The 18,909-nt window shown below is 43.3% G+C and overlaps 1 protein-coding gene across 1 annotated transcript in view; it reads left to right on the forward strand.

Annotated features, from left to right (window-relative positions):
- DISC1 (DISC1 scaffold protein) overlaps window positions 1-7,186 on the forward strand; it is a 204,885-nt gene extending 197,699 nt beyond the window's left edge. Inside the window, 1 exon segment of the mRNA XM_084819275.1 lies at window positions 6,910-7,186. Coding sequence (XP_084675401.1) covers window positions 6,910-7,053 — 144 coding nt within the window. The 3' untranslated portion in view covers window positions 7,054-7,186.
- Window positions 7,187-18,909: the final 11,723 nt, after the last annotated feature.

Consider the following 18,909-nt stretch of genomic DNA (forward strand, 5'->3'; position numbering starts at 1 on the left):
TGGCGGCGGTAGCAGCCCTGCCGCGGCCGGCCAGGAGACCAGCTGCTGGAGCCGCCACCGCTGCCACCACTGCCGCCGCCGAATCTGCCGCATCCGCCCCAGGTAAGTGCCTTCCTGGGGGAATTCTGCGGGGGGGCGGGGGGCAGGAGGCTGTTCCGCCACAGATTCCGGGGGGGGGGCGGATTCTTTAGAATCCGGCCTCACTGGAATCCGTGGCGGAATTCTCTGCCATCCCTACTGGTGCGGAGCACTCACTCGTGGAACCCTGCATGGACCAAAGCGCAGCAAAGCTGATTCCTTTTTAAAATATCCCGTACTCCTCCATTCACATCTCCTTCTGTTATCATGGAAACACCCTCCAGGAAAAGGATAGTTCAGACCCTATCAGTGTATATGTGAAGTTGTGTTTTTTGCCCCACTGTGCATCACCTTACACTTAACTACATGGAACCATGTTTGCCATTTTACTGATCATTCACCCATTTCGGAGAGAACCTTTTGAAGCTCTTTGCAATTCTTTTTTGTTTTTACCACCCTAAGTGACTTGGTGTCATCAGCAAACTGGGCCACCTCACTGCTCACCCCTCAGCCCAGGTCATTTATGAACAAGTTAAAAAGCACCAGTCCCAACAAAGATTCTTGGGAGTCCTCCCTGTTTACATTCCTCCATTGCAAGACCCGCCCATTTATTCCTAGACTCTGCTTCTTGTTCTTTAACTGTCCTTGTGGTTTAGGGCATAGTTATAGTTTTGGCATATACTTTCTGATAGAAAAATATGTGTGTGCCCCCCCCCCCATTTCACTTGACAGATGAATGGGCAGGTACACAGAACTCTCAGCATTTCAAACTCAGTTTCTTTGATAAATCAAGTCATAACATTCTACAAAATGAAGCAGAATCTGAAAGCGGGGTGGGGAATAAAATCCTGCCACTAAAAAGTTATTTTGGAATCAGATGCAACCCCATTTGTGATTCAGCACGCATAGAAATGTCTGGCAGAATGGACTTCACTTATACTTGCATGACTTTCACCAATATCAATATAAATTCAATTTTATTTCTGTATTAGCAACAGGCCACAACAAAATATGGGATAGCGTATAAATGATCTCAAATAATGAAATAACAGATCTATATCATATGAATTATCACAATAAATAAAAAGATGTATGACATTTAGTACTGACAAGTCTTAATATGAACCACAGAATATGTTGTTTGAATGCATGATCACCATGCAAGCATTGAATCTGGTAACATCAGCAGCTTGAGAAATTCAACATTTTTATAAAAACAACAACAACACACATAGGTTCTAGGTCTTATTGTTGCAGAGTAAAACCAGGTAATGCTAACAATATTAAGCATTAATGCCTCACATTATCTTAGTAATGTTTAAAACCCCACCTTGAGATAGGCCTGTATTGAAGATAAGGACTGATGCTATTGTGGCTTGCCTAATGCAACTTAGGGCACAATCCTGTGTGTGTTTGGAATTCCAAAGCCAGCATTCCTGGCTTTGGAATGCCCTTCTTAGGGAGGTGCACCTTCTTTGCAAGCCTTCAGATGCCAGGTTAAGACATTTTTTTAATTCACCCAGGCATTATATATTATATAGATACAATTAGCATTGTTTTTGTGGTTTTTCTTTTGTGCCTCTTATTATGTTATTAATGTTACTGTTTTATTGCATACAGCCCTGAGTTCTGATCCAATGAATGGTGGTATAAAAAATGTTTGTAATAAAAAATAAATGAATAATATTGTCTAAAGATGAGTTTGGGCATAAAAAGCTGAAGAAGAAAGAATCCAGGGCAAAAAAGGAAGGCTCTGGATAATCTGCACACAAAGCAAATGAGTGTCCTGATATTTGCCTGTGGTGGTTCACAAATAGTCATTTTTAGAAAGTATAGTGGAGACCATTAAGATAGTTTCTCATCAGAAGCAACATATGCTGCATGTCAAGAAGGAAGATGGGAATGCCCACTTCACAGTGGAAAGCTGAGAGCATCTTTTTTTGCCGTCAACAAAACCTTCCAATGGTTGTCTGCACTTTACACTACAAGGGGAAATACTTTGTCAAATCGAGACCATCAGAAGCTTGACTCCCTTATAAAAACAAACATTCTGCTTTCTCCTGACACATCTGGCTCCCCCTAGCAAGTAGCATTCTGCTTTCTCAAACTTCTGTCAGTACAAAAATATTGTTTTTAATGAACCAAACAAGACTGGAAGGGATTCCGGAGCGACAGATAGTTGCTTGTAGCACTGGGCCAACCTGCCAGCTTCAGAATGGCGGTCTGGTTAATGCACTGAGCTGGAGGCAGGGAGCTTTCTCTCGTTCGTTCTCAGATACATGCTCAGTGTTTCTCAGTGTCTGTCAAGCAGCATTCCAACCAGGAAGTGTTTAAACAGTTTCTGTGTCACTGGTAGCGTTTTCCCTGTTTCCATATATGTGTCAGATAAAAATATTAGCGGTGACGTTAGTAGGCATGGAAGATGCTGAGAGGCATTTTTTCTCCATCTTTTTAAAAGTTAAAATGAGCCATTATCCTTTTCTAGGTTTGTTTGTTTTTTGAGAAAGAGAGAGTTGTGGGGTTTCTGATATGGCACACAAAAAGTGAAACAACCTTTTTATTAAAGCTTTTACCTGGTCAATTGTATGAATTTTAACTGATCAATCAGTTAATGCGCAGTCCTATGCATGTTCAGACAGAAAATTTCTACAACTCCAAGCATTCCCTAGCCAGCCATGCTGGCTGACTAAACATGCATAGGATTGCGCTCTTACTTGATTAAATCTATGTAAAACTGTGCATGAATCAACCAGTAGTTTGGAAGGGGAAACAAGGCTTCACTGTCTGTTTTAAATGATGCATGTGTTTGTCTTAAAAGAGGCATTCCCTCCTACATGAGAAAGAAGGGATAGGGCCCTCCTCTGAGTCCCAAACGACATGTGATGTTAGTCACATGTTCAAATGAGCTTGCTTAATCTGGCCACTTCTGTTTCAGAAAAAAAAACAGCCAGTCTGAAATGTGTTCGTGAACCAAATAAGAGGCTCGTGCCAATTTTCTGCTCAGCATTCCCCCCTACTTGGTTGCTTTTTGCCCTCGACAATGCTATTTGAACTGCACTTTCAGGAGCAAAATACAGCCAGGAGGGAGGGAGTTCAACAGAAAACCAGTACAGGTCCCTGAGCTCAGACTAGCATTTTTTCCTTACATCAGTTCTGTGCCAGGTTCGTAGCCAAACTAAAGGTTCGGGGTGTGGGGGGGCGGGGTAGGGGGGCAATTTATCTGGTCTGCAGATCTTTTAAAGACAAAATTGTAAACTTTTTATTTACCCCAATGCAGCTCCCACAGGCACTTCCAATGGTGCCCGCAAAGGGGTCCCCAACATGGTGCCTGCACGACTGCAGAAGCCTCTATTATGCCTTGCAATGACACTAGTTGGTTTACTCCTCCACATCATTGCCTCCCTAGGCAGCAACATTTTTTTTTTCAACTTCAGGGCGATTTACCCAAATTTAGTATTTTTTTCACCTTCGGGAAATTCGTTAAATGCATAGTTAACGTTTTTCCACCTTCAAGGATATTTGTGCAATGTAACTTAGTTTTGTTTAGTTTTTTAACTTTCAGGGAGATTTGCACAACTTTGCTAAAGCTCAGTAGTTACTCCCTGAAGGTGATTTTTTTTTTTTTACAAAATAAACTCTGCTCCATTAATGAGTGCATTTGCACTGTATGACTGTCACAGCTCACATGTCAAAACACATGATACCAATTTGCTAAACCCTGCACCATGTCAATTTCTTATCAGGTATTGTTTCCTTTAGCTCTGATAAATGCCACAGGCCCAAGCTGTATGGATGTCCAGAAAAATTCTCAGGATATTCTCAACCATTTGCACTTCTTAGATGAATCCTCAACTGCTTCTACGTTACAAAGATTTGCATCTTGGGCTGTTTTCGTAATACAAGTAGCCAAATGTAATGTTAGAAATGGCCCTAAGGTTGTGAACCTGAAAATGCTTTGTGTAGAAGTAGAAAGCTGTGGGGAGAAGGAGCGAGCAGCTACAAGAAAAGGGGTATGGGCAGCAGTTCTAGAATATCTGAATAACTCTTTGAAAGTGACAGATCAAATGCCTGCATTTCTTGTATTAGTCTCAGATATAAACACTATTCTCAAATACTGTTGATTGGGTTTTTGTTTTCTGTATGAGTTTTATTGCTGAGGATAGCAGAGGATTTCAAATCCCTGAATTTTCACAATAATTTGGAACTCATGTGCACCAGCTAATGTTTTCAAATCTGCCTTGGAAGTCTGATGGCTGGTCGCAGCAGGAGTGTGACCTAAAACCTAATATCTTAATAGCCCTTAATTACAGCAGTGCAATTAAGTCAGATTCAGCTAAACTACTCAATAAATCAACCCGCCAGAGTTTGTTGTTTTTGGTGTTTTGCTTGCAACAAACAAAAACATCCCCTTGCATGTTTTGAATTGTAATTGTTCTACTCTGCAGAAGTTTGCAGAACAATGGCTAGATTTGGAGAACCTTCTTTCATAGCTTTCATTTGTCAAAACAGACCAGCATGTATGAACATTTGTGCTGCCTTTGAAAGCTTTCCCTGCAAAGATTTCTCTAAAATCAGCTACTCACTTAAAAGAATAGACCTGGATAGAACCATTTTCCTAAGCACTCTTGTTATTTTGTAGCATGAAGCAAAGTTCACACACACATAAGAAGATAGCTCTATCCGAATCTAACTTTGTAAATGAATAGTGAGCAACTTAAATAAAATTGCTATTCTGAGATGAGCACTCCAGCTGGTAATCAGTAATCCACTTGGTAATCTGGTATTTTCAGAGCGAAGAGAATAAATGATTTCACGATTGATCGCCTTGCAAGCCTGCAAGACAGCGAAGTTTGCTTACAATGCAGCCATCTCTTAATGCCAGTCACAAAGGTGTTTTCTAATAGCTTTCCAATCTTGCAAATTGCTCAGGTGTGTTTTTCTCTCTCTCCCTAAAATATGCAGGGTCCTGCTGGGTATTGAATAACAATTTAACAGCTTGATGGATGAGTTGTTCTTTGTTGCCTTCTTTCACCCCATACAGACACAAGGACATTTACAGCCAATATATGGAGGTCCTCCCCCACCTCTTCAATTTGACTGTCCATGGTTTTAAAAGCTTATGCCATATTGATCCTTGATGTAAAGTTATTATTTTCAGTAGAGTTTTGCAATGAGACATTCAGTCAAATGTGCTTATTGTCAAATTCTGTGGAACCCATTCTTGGGAATGGTGAAAGGTTTACTTTTCTGTCCATTGGTGCTTGAAGATGTCCTGCCCTTCCATCTTTGTCCCCTAATATGCAAGTGTTGAATTTTTCCCAGTGCTATCCAGTGCAGTGCATTTCATAACTGTTCATTATCCATAGTTGAGATTTTTTATTATTAGTAACAATAAACAATGATAGACATGAAAGGAGAATGAACAACAGGTTTGGTGGGTACAAACTATTGGGAACAGAAGGGGCTTCTAATAATTATTTTATGGCCCTGTTGTTACAGTCTTGAACCTCTGTGGAATTATTGAAAACCTTTATTGACAGTGAGATAAGTGGGAAGATCAGAAAAAGATGGGAAAAGATAAAAGGACAATGAGAGATAGGGAGGGAGATTAAGTTTCTGTGTGTCAGCTAGGACTATCAGATCACAACAGTTGCTGTTTGGGGGCAGTACTGTAGTCAAAGCTCCCCAGAATGGCATCCCATATGTCATTAAACTTGTGTAAGGTATTTCCGCTCATTTCAGGACTTCCCCTAGGAAGTGCTAAATCCCCCTTGCATAAGCGGTGGGTCCCTCTTGCGCAACAGAATTGGTGGGACCACCCACTTGCAGAAGGGAATCGGGGTGGAAAGGAATCAGCGGGGGTGTAAGCGTCCCATTGGATTCTGCCCAGAGTCAGGTGGAGAGTGGGATTTCCAAGCTCAAAACGTCAGTTTTTAGCAACTGAGGCAGCTCATTGAATCCAAGCCACACACATATATTATTTAGGGCCCAGAGTGTAATTAAGCACCAAGTTAACAAATGACAATTCACAGACAGCACCATGTGTGAGCCTGGCTCTTTGCTTGACATCTTTTCCCAAACCACAAATTACCTTCCAGCCCCAACACATGTGTGGAAGATCTCTCAACAGTTCCAACAAGCAGAGCTATCAAAATAATTTCATTTGACAAGCATGGAATTGAATTTGCGGTAATGCTTTTTGCTGTAGTAGCCAAAGTCTGAGATAGAGTATTGGCTTGTAAATTACCAAACGGTTGCCTTCCCCAAGCAAGATGCGTTGGACTGCAACTCTGATCATCCCCTTGCTGGCTGGGAATGATGGGAGTTGCAGTGCAACACATATGGAGGGCACCAGCTTGGGAAGGGTGATCCAGTGGTACAGCTCAGATCCAGGTTTGCCACCTCAGTGAGAACCCTCTGCCCAATCATGGACGAAGTGTGAGTGGTAGGCCTAATTTTAAGAGTGAAAGGGCTGTTCCTCTCACCCCACAGTTTAACTCCTTGAAACTGCTGGCCTAGGCACTTCTTTCCAGGTGGACCGACATTGGAGCCCAGCTGAGAGAAAAATTATTCTGCGAGGATGTATGCTGTGAGTTTCTTTTGGTGCGGGATCACTTTTGTCCTTAAAATAGGCCCCTCGGACCCCACTTTATACATGACTGTGGCAGAACTGCATCCGGAGAGACAGATCTGCTGCCATCATGTTGACTTTGCCCCCAAGTAAAGAAATATTATTAAAACAGCTATTGTTGCTCAGTTTGACCTTCAGTCATGCTAATGGCAAGCAAAAGCATGCACACTTTCTTTTTATTTATTTTTATTTATCTGTAGGAATTCCATATACTTTCTACAGAACTCAAAGAAAAGTGTGAGAAAATAAGTGAGAAGCTGATGCACCTGGAAGATCAACTTTACGTAGCCATCTGCAGCTCTGACGAAGGCCTTGCTCATATCCTTTTTGATATGCTGTGTTAGATGCTCCAGCTAAAGGTCTGGGTGTCATTGGCTAGGTAAAACTGGCATTGTGTCAATCCTGCTTAAGAGAGGTATGTTACAGAGCATTGTTCTCTAGAAAACTACACTAATAAAGTAATAACTCAGCAACAGTGAAAGTTGATTTAACAGTCATTTATTGAAATCCTTGTGGAAGGTGGACCAAGCTGCTTACACCAAATGTATGTTTTGGATTACAACTCCCATCAGCCACAGACAGCATGGCCAATAGTCAGAGATTATGGGAATTGTAGTCCAAGACATCTGGAGGGCAACAGGCTGGGGAAGCCTGGCTTACACTGTATGTTACAGATTGAGGGTCAAAGTAGACGTTACTGGAGGGAGCAATCCCATGGCCGCTGGACAGCGGCTAGACAGCCATAGGATATCTGGTTTTCTTTGAACCGACCTCAGAGCTCGCGCTCTGAGGTCGGTTCCTGGAGAAGTGATCTTGCCCCACTTCCACGCTGCCTTGCAGGAAGCACGGAAAAGCCCCGTGCTCTACGCTCGCAGGAGGAGCACGGAGCGGCCAAAATGGGCCATTCCCAGGGGGCATTCAGGGGGTATCCAATGTGTCATATGGCAGTCTCCTCCCCTGCTCAGCCCTCCCGTGGCTAGACAGCCGCAATCGACTGTCTAGTTGAAAATGCAGGGCAGGAGAAGCATGGAGGGAGTGATCCCCTCTGTGCTTTTCCTGCCCTGCACTGGATAGGCAGTTGCCTCTGAGTTCGGAGGCAGCTGCCTATTGCATAGGACTGATCCCTTAAAGATGTAGCAGCTATCTTCCCCCACCACCATTTTTACTGTAGTGTGAAATGGAGAGCTTCAGCTATGGGGTGGTATAGAAATTTAATAAATAATAATAATAAACACAGTGGCCTAATCTGGATTGGGACCTTAGTAGGGAGGGTGGAGGGGGAGCTTTAACCTTTTCCCCCCTTGCTGTGGGCTGGGCTGGGCCCAAATCAGGGCTCCCTTGCCTTCAATTTATATTGCAAAATAATGAGTAAATGGATCACTGTTTTCCAATATAAATTGCAAGCACATGATCTGGATCAGACCCATAGTGGAGAAAAAGAGTTACAACCACCCTGCTCCCCAACCATCCAGATTGGGGGCACTGCGCAATATGCTTAGCCCAAGCCCTATGGGTCCTCTACCGGAGGTGCTTCCAAAAAGGCCGCGTGAACTCCAGGTCCCATCTACTCTACAACACTGTTCTCACCACGCCTTTTGTTTGCCTCCATCCTCCCTAGGCTCTTCCTATCTGTTCCACCCCAACTTCACCAGTGGAAGTGCCTCCTCTCAGCCACAATAGCTAAGTGAAATAGCCCTGCCCGGAGGCAACATATATCACAGGCCAATGCTTTTGCCCTCATGCCCTGCTTGTCACCTTCCCAGAGGCGTTTGGAAGACTTCTGAGTGCGGAACTAGACAGAGACAAGTGGCTTGCCCAAGGTCACAAACGGAGCGCAAAGCAGCGGCCAGGCCCGAGCCCCAAACCCGACATCACTCCTGTGACATTTGCTTCTGCAACATCCATTTTACTGAAGCAAGTGAATGAGCTGAGAGACAAGCGGGTTACTCAAGGCAAAAAACTTCAGTACAAGGCAGAGAAAGTGTGAGAGCCCCAACAGTCCCAATCCCCCTTCAGATAAGTTATACCTCCGATACTCAACTCCCTCTGACCCCTCCCTCGTTCAGCCAGGCCTGGCCAGAGCTCTTTGTAAAGGCAGACTGAACCTGTACGACGGCAGTCCAGCAGTCTGTTCCACTGTCTCTGCTTAACAGGGTGGGACTTCAAGAGCAAACAAGGCATGACATCTGAACGGGATAGCCGCTGTCCAGTCAGCAGTGGCCTCCAGCTTGCTACCACCAAGCTCCTCCACCGGAGAACCAGGCAGACATCCATGCAAATGCTCTGGCTGCTTACACCACAGAGACAGATAGGGAAGGAGCCCTTTTTCTACTCCTCCGCTGGGGCCTCAGAGCCTGAAAAAGGTCCATGTTGCCATCTTAAGGGCAAAGAAAAAAAAAAGGAAAAGATGGTGTTTTATTAAATATCCCCCTTAAAATGGCAGCTTGGTGTACTATGTGCTCCGTTGATATAGATCTTGGTACTCCCTGAGTGTGCGGCTAGTCCGAGCTGCACCAACTTGGCATATTGCAGCTATAGCTTGGCATACTGCACCTATATATTTTTTCAGGTATCCAATTTAGGCATCCAATTTAGTGCTAAATTACCAAACAGGTATCAAAGAACACTCCTGTGCAGGCGAGGCCTCGGAGAACAGCCATTTATCGTGCACTTGCTGAAACTAAGAGGAGCCTTGTCATTGACTTGATCCCAGATTAGGTCAGACTGAACAGATGTCTAAGACGTTTTTCATACGTGCCATGAAAAATGCATTTGAGCCACTTTTGTGCTAGCTGTGTCACATGGTAATACAGGAGAAAATTAAGAATGGGAATTGAAGGTACATTTTTGATAATGTATTGTAATTTTTGCATTCAATTTAGGCTGATGCAAATATGTTTGTTTGTTTGTTTGTTTTAACCCCACACGTGCTAAAACTATCATCTATCATCTATCATCTATCATCTATCCTGTAATCTCATCTATCCTGAAATCTATCCTCATCCTCAGCTATCCTGTTTATAGTACCTTCACTACAGGAGACATCTAGGGGGACATGATCACTTTTCACGCTTCCAGCTGAACATGTGAATGGAGGGGAACAGGGGCACACATTCCATTCCTGACCTTCATTTGTTCAGCTGAGCATGCACGTAGGTGTTACACATGTATGGCTCTTGCCATGCAGCTGGGAATGCTGCTTTTCAATGGTTCCCAGTCACATGGTAAGATCCCTATGCATGTAGTAGGATCTATGCATACATTCAGCTGAATGAGAGGAGTGGGGTGGACAGTGCATGTGATCCCACTTCTCCCTTCACATGTTCAGATGAATGTGTGAAAAGTGTTATATGTACCATACATCCAGAAATGTGCACTAACAAACGTAATCCACCTGGCCAAACTTTAGCTGCCGTCCTATTCACATTCGGAGTAATTCCCATTGAACTCAACGGGTCCTACTTCTAAGTAGGCATGTATAGGACTGCACTGTTAGTGAATTATAATTTACAGCCAAATCACAGAATGCATATCTTGACAACATATTTTCCCCTTAAAATGTTCAGTGACTACATCTTGTAGCATAATTTTTCTGCAGACAATGCTGTATAGTGCAACTAGCCAGAGCAGGACAGCCATTTGGTTCTCTTCCAAATGAAATCCTTTGAATGAGAAAACAGAAATCTGCTGGCATCTAGGGAAAGCTTGCGGAATCTTCACCTGTTGTGCCTACATAAATGGAAAGGTGGAACATTAAAAATGGGGGAATCACTGTTGCCTTTTTCTTCCGAAATTCTTCTTCACATACATTGTGCCCTTAAGGACAGAGCCTTTTAAAATTGGATGCATACAGAAATGTAGAGCTAGACGTGTCAGACAAGACGAGAAGAAAAAAGGACAGGGAAGAACATAGTCAGGAAAGTGAGCAAGAAAAGGCAATTTTAATCTGTAATCAAATCCTATTTGAAAGGCTCAGGGCAGATTGCAATATTTTAAAAGCCAGAAACACAAAAACAACCCTACTAATAGGACTTCTAAAGGTCTAGCTGCCACTTCTCTGTGTCTCCTCTTTCCCCAGCAATGTCTCGCTTTGCATAACGTGTGCTGTGGCATTGTTGCGCGGTGTGTTTCCCCTGCCTTAAATCATTGACTGCAAAACTAGATGTTACAGGGAGAGAGAGAGAAAGACAGACAGACAGACACAGGGAGCAGCAGTGACTCCATGTCTTTTGTAATTTCTAGTAGTCCCCAAAATACCCTGGTAGAAACTCCAGCCACATCTAACAGAATTAAATTGTGATGCTGAAACAGTGCACATGCTGCACATTTCATTTATTACATTTATACATCCTGCTCTTCCTTTGAGAAGCTCAGAGCTGCTGCCATCCACCACCCCATCCCCGGGCAGTCTCCTGTTCAGACACCATAATAACATAGCAGCAGCATCTGCCCTCAGACCATTCCTTGGCCAAATGAATAGGATTTTCACAGTTTTGTTAAGAGCACCCAAAACACAACACCCTGAAATCTGGGGGCAAATGGGCTCATCTAGGCAAAATCTCCTTTTTGTTCTGATGGGATGGACACTTGCAGGAGAGGACAGAAGGAGAAGATAGTACTGGATTGTGTAGGACAGCCACCGTGGCTGATGATAAAGTCCGCTCATAAGAACATAAGAAGAGCCCTGCTGGATCACTCTTGTTCACACAGTGGCCATCCAACTGCGTGTGTGGGAAGCCCACAAGTAGGACACGAGTGCAATAGCAGCCATTGACAGATTTATTATCCAGAGATTTGTCTAATCCAAATTGGTGGCCATCACCACATCTTGGGTTAGTAAATTTCATAATTTTAATTATGTGCTGTGTGAAGAAGTAGGAATGGGGAAACAGACGGCCTCCACACATGTTTATGCTGTGTTAAGTCTTAAAAGTGTTTCAGATGTTATTTTCACCTATCTCTGTCTGAACAATGTAACCTAGGAAGAGGGGGCTCAGAATTCAACAGATCAGTTTCCATGAGCAGGAGTTTCCTTTTTCAGAGCACAACCTGGCCTTGGAAACTGATCTGCATAGTGCCATCTGCCAGGGCTACATTGCTCACACCAAGAGATGACTTGCGTGAGCAGTAAAATGTACAGAAGAGCTGGCAAAAATAATGTCCAAACTGGCTCTCAGCAAGAGCAGTCGCTTGCTCTTTAAAGTGAGGCAATATGAACTGCCAAGAACATTTCTGGTGTGACTTAAAATAATTCCTAGGTATTTTCATATCTAAATCACCCATCAAAGTAGGCACACCCTAATTGGAGGCAAAGAGAAGGTGCCCAAGAACACGAGCTTCCAAATCCTTGTAAGTGTAGCTATGGCTACTTGCAGCCATTATGTCTTTAATATGAGAGAGAGAGATTAAAAGGTTCCTTCTGAGAGATCTAACTTCCTGGTGCTATCAAGGAAGCACTTCTGCCAATATTTAAACACACATTGTGGCTTTGATTAATAATTAAACTTCTATTAGAAGAAATAAATCCCAGATGTCATTGTTTCTCATTATACATTTTTATGGCACAGAATACTGGAATCAACCAGCCTGCTAGTAGGAGATGAATAACACACAACACAAATGAAGCCAGAAGCCAGCACTAATACTTAGCACTGAATATTTACACAGACCCACTAGGGATTTCTATTTAATATTGTAGCTTCTCAAAGCAAATATTAAGCAGTAGGTTTTGCATTTGGTGGATGGATGTCTGGTTGGCAAACAACCAAATTAAAGCTGCAGTCCTATACCCACTTACCTGGGTGTAAGCCCCATTGAGCTTAATGGGACTTCTGAGTAGGCATATACTGGATTGCACTGCAATGGTGAAAGTTGTGTATCTCTGCATCTGATGAATTTGTTGGATAAAGAGCTAGCATTGTGAATCAAACCCACAAAAGATCCAAGGACTATTAATCAATGGCAAGCATATGAAAGTACTCTGAATTGTTAATTGGAAGAACCAAAGACAAGAGGTGATGCATTGCTGGTGTGTGAGGAGTTGATGAGAGGTGTTACTTCACTGAGAGGAAAGCCCCAGCATTCCCAGTAAAATTAAATAGATTTTATATTGCAATTTCACAGTAATTTTGGGTCTTAATTAGCAGTTATGGTTTTGACAGACAATTTGAGTGCCTGTAATAGTTTGTCTGAGATAAAATGCCTTTTTGTTGCAAGAAATGGGTTGGCCATTTAATTCTGCATGCATAAAATAGTCCTTTCTTTTCTACCCTGTGCTAAAAACAAGCTTCCATTAATGATGCTGAAGCATTCAATAGTCCATTTGAAATGCCAATGGAGAGATAAGCAAGCAAGAGGTGCATTTCATCTCCTCCCTGTTTCTCCAGAGAGGTTCTTCCACATTATCAACTGAGTCAGGGCTGGTGTCAGAGGTTGGAACCATCAGGCATCCCTCAGGGCCCAAGTCCAGCAGGAGGCCCACTGTTAACCCCACCCCCCAAACCCTTGGCCATGCTGCTCATCCTCCTTGCTGTCACTGCCTGTTCACCTGCCCTCTCTTAGTGAGTGAGCAGTGACAGGAAGGAGAAGCAGCAGCAGCCTAGGAAGCTGCTTGTCAGGGGTGTTTCTGAGTGCAGAGAGTGGGATAGCAGTTCAGGTTCTGAAGGAGAACCATCAGACATGGGGGAGATGTTTTCCCAGGCTAGTCCAGATATGAGTAGGCCTGCTTCTCAGGTTACAAACGTACAGATGGCTGAGCTTGAGGGTCCCTCCTCACCCTCCCCCCCGTGAGAGGCAGCGAACAAGAGGTTGACCTAATAGATGCCAGGCGCAGGCACAGAGCAAAGAGGGAGAAGGCAGGGGCGGAACTTAGACTGTACCTGATTGGCCTTGCATGAGAAGCTGCGCTAGAGGCTTCACGACAAGAGAGGGACCTCCTCCCCTTAAGTTAGGCTAGCGAGACCACTTCTCTCTTAAAATGGGGGACAACTCTAGTAAATTCCATTTGGATCCCCTGAAAGCATTCCTTGCAGGTGGAGAGTTTCTCTGAGAATTTGCATCTGTTTGACCCTGTGAAGTAATGGATTAAAAGCTGTAGACTGAAGCCTCTCATCTGCGTATGTTTGGGCATTGAAGTGAAGTGGGGGCTAAGGGAATCTTGACACTGCCTCATACTGAGTCAGATCATTGGTCCATCTAGCCCAATATTGTCGACACTGACTTGCTGCAATGGCTCTCTGGGGTTTCAGGCAGGAGTTTTTCCAGCCCTACCTGGATATGCTGGGAATTGAACCTGGGACCTGCCTGCCTCATGCAAAGCAGCTGCTCCACCACTGAACAACAGCCCTTGCCCTGTCCCTCCTCTGGGTTGGGCCCAGAGAAAGGGCAAGTGAATGCGCAGCGGCAACAGCAGTGAGGAGGAAGGTGAACCATTGATGACATCTTGCCCAATGGCCCACCAAAACCTTGAGCCAGCAGTGAATTGAGTTCATTACTCGTTCCCCAAAAGTGGGTCTCCATCAGCAACTCTGAGGCTGCAGTCCACTTACCTGGGGAGTAAGCCTGGGTGAACTCAGTGAGACTTACTGAATAGATATGTATAGGATTACATTGTGAGTTACATACACACACGTACAAACAGACACACACACAATTTGTAATTTGTTTCCCTTCCATTTAACTGATGCTAAACAAAGGTTAGTTCTGTTTTGTTCCTTTCTTGCTATAATTTTCCCTTTTGTAGCTAAATACCCGTTTTGGGGGAGGGGGTAATCACTTAGCAGATTACACACCCACAAGTGATGTAGCACATAATCTCAGAGTGTATATCAAGGGTAATTAAACCTCAGGAGGTACTTGCATGTTCATACACTGCTGAAAGGTCTGTTCTTGCTGCTCATGATTTCAGCCAAACTTGATGATTATACTACAGCTTTGTGTATCAGGGGAGCCCTAATACAGTGTTATACCCATTTCGCTGCCTCTCAGGTGTCAGGAAGGGTTCATTTATTCATACTTTGTATGGAGCTTTAAGAGCTTAGCACACAGATGTTTGTTCAGCAGCTTCTCTGTCTCTTGCCTCTAGACTGAGAAGGCTGTCTAAAAATTAGGGCTATTTATTATATATGGTTTTTACAAGTATTAGCTTCCCTTCAAGTAAAAAGAGAAAGAGTGAAACATTACAGCAAATGTATATAAATTAGAGGGAAAAAAATCTTGATGAAGTCTTAATAGAATCAAAAGCTGCCAAAGGGCTTTTCAAGTTGGTATGTGTGAAGTATGATAGTCTGGCACTGATGATATTTGAATAACTTTCCCACGTTTCCCTACAGTTACTTTCCCTATAGTTAAAGAAAAGCGTGTTGATGTTGCTTTATCTGCTTCATAACCTAAGGATGTCTTAACATCATCTTGACATTATTCATGGGTACGGCAGCATTCGCTAGTGGATCAGGAGCTTGAAGAAAGGTAAAAAGCAGGGAAGCACAGCAGTGCCTACTACTTTATCCTCACTCAGTATAGGGAATTTTTAAAGATTTGGTTCCAAGTGAAGCCATTTTGATTTTCTGTGAAGTACAGTCTCATATTATTAGTGTTATCATTATTAATAATAATCCATGTTTGAAATGTGAAATAGCCATTATTTGACTGTTCCCGTACGGAACTAATTAGGGTTGCTTTGGGGTTCAGTTTGCATTTTGTTGTTCCATAATGAAATGTGTTGGTATTAAGATAAGTTGTTATGTACATGTTGATCCGGCTGCAGGGCTGGGTCTGTAGAAGAAGTGATTCCCAAATCAGTCTTCAAGACTCAGTGCTCTTAACTGGGGGTAAGTTCTATTGAAATTAGTTTACATTTGGGTAAATAGGACCAAAGTGCAAGCCTATGTTCTGCTTTTTCTTCCTATAGATAAAAGTCTTGGAATGATCTTACAGTGTATGGGGAAAGCTGTGTGTGTGAGAGAGACACACACAGAGAATCTCCTAGCCTCATATAGATGGGAGGGCACTATATATGTGAACTCAGAGAGGTGATCTGTTCTCATGTTAGTGAGAATTACCATCCATGACCTGAAGGTTTGACACAGTGACAAAACCAGCCCTTTATATTCATTTATATTCCTCTCAAGCTGAGATCTAAGATTATTTCCTCTGAATAGTGACTGCAATATTCTCTTTGTATAACACATTGGGATTTACTACAGCCACTTACACTTACATATACACACAACAAATAAATAAATAAATATGCTGCTCATTTTATAACCTCAAGCAAAAACAGGACATAAAGCTGTTTGTTGCCTACAGGCCCAACAAGACTGGTGGGGGCGGGCAGGCGGGCGGGGAGGGGGTGGGGGAGGAAAGAAAGTGTGAAATACGTATTAATATTTAATCCAAGCAATTTGGATGAACTTGATGCTGCAATTAGCTAGCAATGCCCATCTGTTGTGCACAGTACAACAACAACTTATTAAATAACTTGGAGAGGGGAAAGGAGCTGCCAATTACCTTTCAATTTATTCCTGAATAAACCATATACAGTCTCTACAGAGAGAGATCCAGATGGTGAAGGAAACTCTCCAGGCCATGCTGGTGCAGCTCCAACCAGATAAGAAGGCAGAAGAAGATGCTGCCACTGTCGCAGACTTCTGTGGTGACAGCTGGTGTCCGGGAAAGCAAGGCTTAAGCAAGGAATAATGAGGAGGAAGGCGGCGGGGAGAAGCTGAATTCACAGGGGTTGCTTTCAAGAATGGAATGTTGCTCGAGGATCCCTCTCATCTCTGCATAACTAATAACAACTAAATCAATTATAGAAAAAAATGGAGCCTGGAGGTCTCGCCTGACAAGGATTGTCAGTTGCACATTTGCTGGCCCAGATCTGGAAACAGCTTTCAAAGCTGCTCCGAAGTGTGGCAGTTCCAAAGTCATACATTTGAAGTGATGCCTCGCGCTGCGGTTTTTATAACAAAGCCATGACGATCTGCTTGTGAACTCGGTGCTCTGGTGTTCCCCCCACACCTGACAATAGCCCCGTTCAGGGCAGGCCTTTGCCTGAACGTGTGAAGGCTGGCAGTGGGTGGAGGGCTGGGCCCACCTCCCTCCGTTCAGACCTGGACGTGTTGAATTGGCAAGGTCTGAAAGGGAATTCTACTCAGGTTCGCTTGACCATGAGTAGAACTCTCTGCGCAGTCACAGACCAGGCTTTCTCAGGGCGAATGTAACATGGAAATCCGTGTGTGCAGAAGTCACGAGAACCTGTCCAGTGGCTCTTGCAGGTGCTAAAGGAGTCCTAGGCCTGATTCCGTGCCCATGGCACCCAGATAGGGCTGCCAGGAGACTGACCTTTTGTTTAGGGGCAGGGTTGCATTTTGAGGGTGATAGGCACACCAGCACCGGCAAACAGGAATACGTAACTTAGGAAAAGGGAAGCGGGGCAACGAATGAAGAAATCAAGAACAACACAGAGTCGTGTGCCACCTTGAAGACTAATACATTGATTCTGGCACAATGAAGTGGGTTATAGTCCACAAAAGTGTATGCCAGAATCAATGTATTAGTCTTTAAGGTGGCACACGACTCTGTGTTGTTCTTGTTGCAACAGACTAACATGGCTACCCTCTGGAAATGGAGGAAAACAAGGTAATTCTATGTCAGGGCATTTTAAACTCCCAGAGCGAGTGAGTGCGTGAGGAACGATGTATGTTCATGCTCACAGCCAATAGATGCTTGTGACACTTGCGCAAACACTTATCCAGGTGTCATTTATTATGATAATAGTCCGAAGGGAGGGATAGGTGTCATTGCATTTTCCCAGCAACACTATGCTGCTCCTTGAATGCAAGGAAATGGTTGAGTTCCCAAGAACGGGGGCTCGAGCTAGCCGGATGTCAATGTATTCCCCACATACAAACAGCACTATCTGGGAAAGCCCTTAAAAATGTAGGTAAAATGTGCTCTGTTGTATCTCTTGGTAAAATATTGCTTCTCTCCATTTTATGTTGGAGAGAGAAGGAGAGAAAAAGGGAAACTATTAAGCTGAAGTTGAAGCTACTAACCAAGTTTCAGTAAATGAAATGAAGACCGCACGTACCCATTGGCATTCAATATAACAGTGATAATTAACATCAAAGGAGAGCATAATCGCTTTTCAATTATTTTCATTTAGTGTTGCAAAGTGAGAGCAAATGCTTGTTAAGGGCAAAAAGTATTTAAAGCAATAACCAATGATTTTTTTCTTAAAAAGAAAAAATGAATACTTGAAACTTCTAATGACGCTTAGTGTAATTAAAAACTGCACAAACGCTTTAGTGCTTTTTATATAAAAACTGGTATTCAATAGTGCTATTCTTCTGAAGTTTTCTACAAATGGTATATTTAAAAAAGAAGAAGCTGATGGTATGTTAAATTGGGTGTATTTTCACTCACGTATCATCAAATCAAAATGTATAGGGCCAATTAGCAGGAAGTGACCAAAATGCCATCTAGCCTTTAAAAAGCAGAAGGAGAAAGATGTAGGGCTCCTTCACACTGAGCTTTCATCCAGCGATTGAAATTGCTCCTTCACGGACGTTTGTGGGCTCTTTACATGATGCTGTGACCATCCAAGGTGTCTCCTGCACTAAATGCCCTTTGTTCTGTTTTTAATAGATCACAGATAATGAGCTATCAAATTACCCCGTTGTGTTCCGCTTGAGTTCCCTCCATGAAAAGAGGAAAAGCAGCAAGAAGAGGAGTGAGATTCATGAAAGATGATGGAAAACTCAGATCCAGGGAGAAGGAGGGGGAAGGGGAGGGGGAAGGGGAAAGGGAAAGGAAGCGTGTGAAAAAGGGAGTTGTTGTGATCCTGCATTTAAAACAGAAGCAGAAAGCCCTGTTTTAAATGCAGGATTTTAGGCTGGTGTAGAGATGCCCGTAGCCAGGGTCTCGCATGTCTTGGTCAAATTACCATAATTCACTCTACAGAGTGGTACCTTTAAAGACAGATCAGGAATTTAAGTGGCTTCAGAATGTGGCAGCGTGGCTTCTGTCTGGTACCCATCTCAGGAAAGCAACAGTGAGCTGCAGGAGTTGTCAGTTTCTGAAAAACTTGCTTAAAAAAAGGCCTTTAAAATTCTAAGAGGTGGGGGACCTCTAAATTAGGGCTAGGCAACTTCTTTAGATGGTCTTCAACTCCCACACTCTTGGCTGTGTTGGCTATGGTT

The sequence above is a fragment of the Heloderma suspectum genome, chromosome 1 (genome assembly GCF_057233095.1).
Source record: "Heloderma suspectum isolate Gila_16-S chromosome 1, 16-S_ref, whole genome shotgun sequence".
Lineage (NCBI taxonomy): Eukaryota > Metazoa > Chordata > Lepidosauria > Squamata > Helodermatidae > Heloderma > Heloderma suspectum.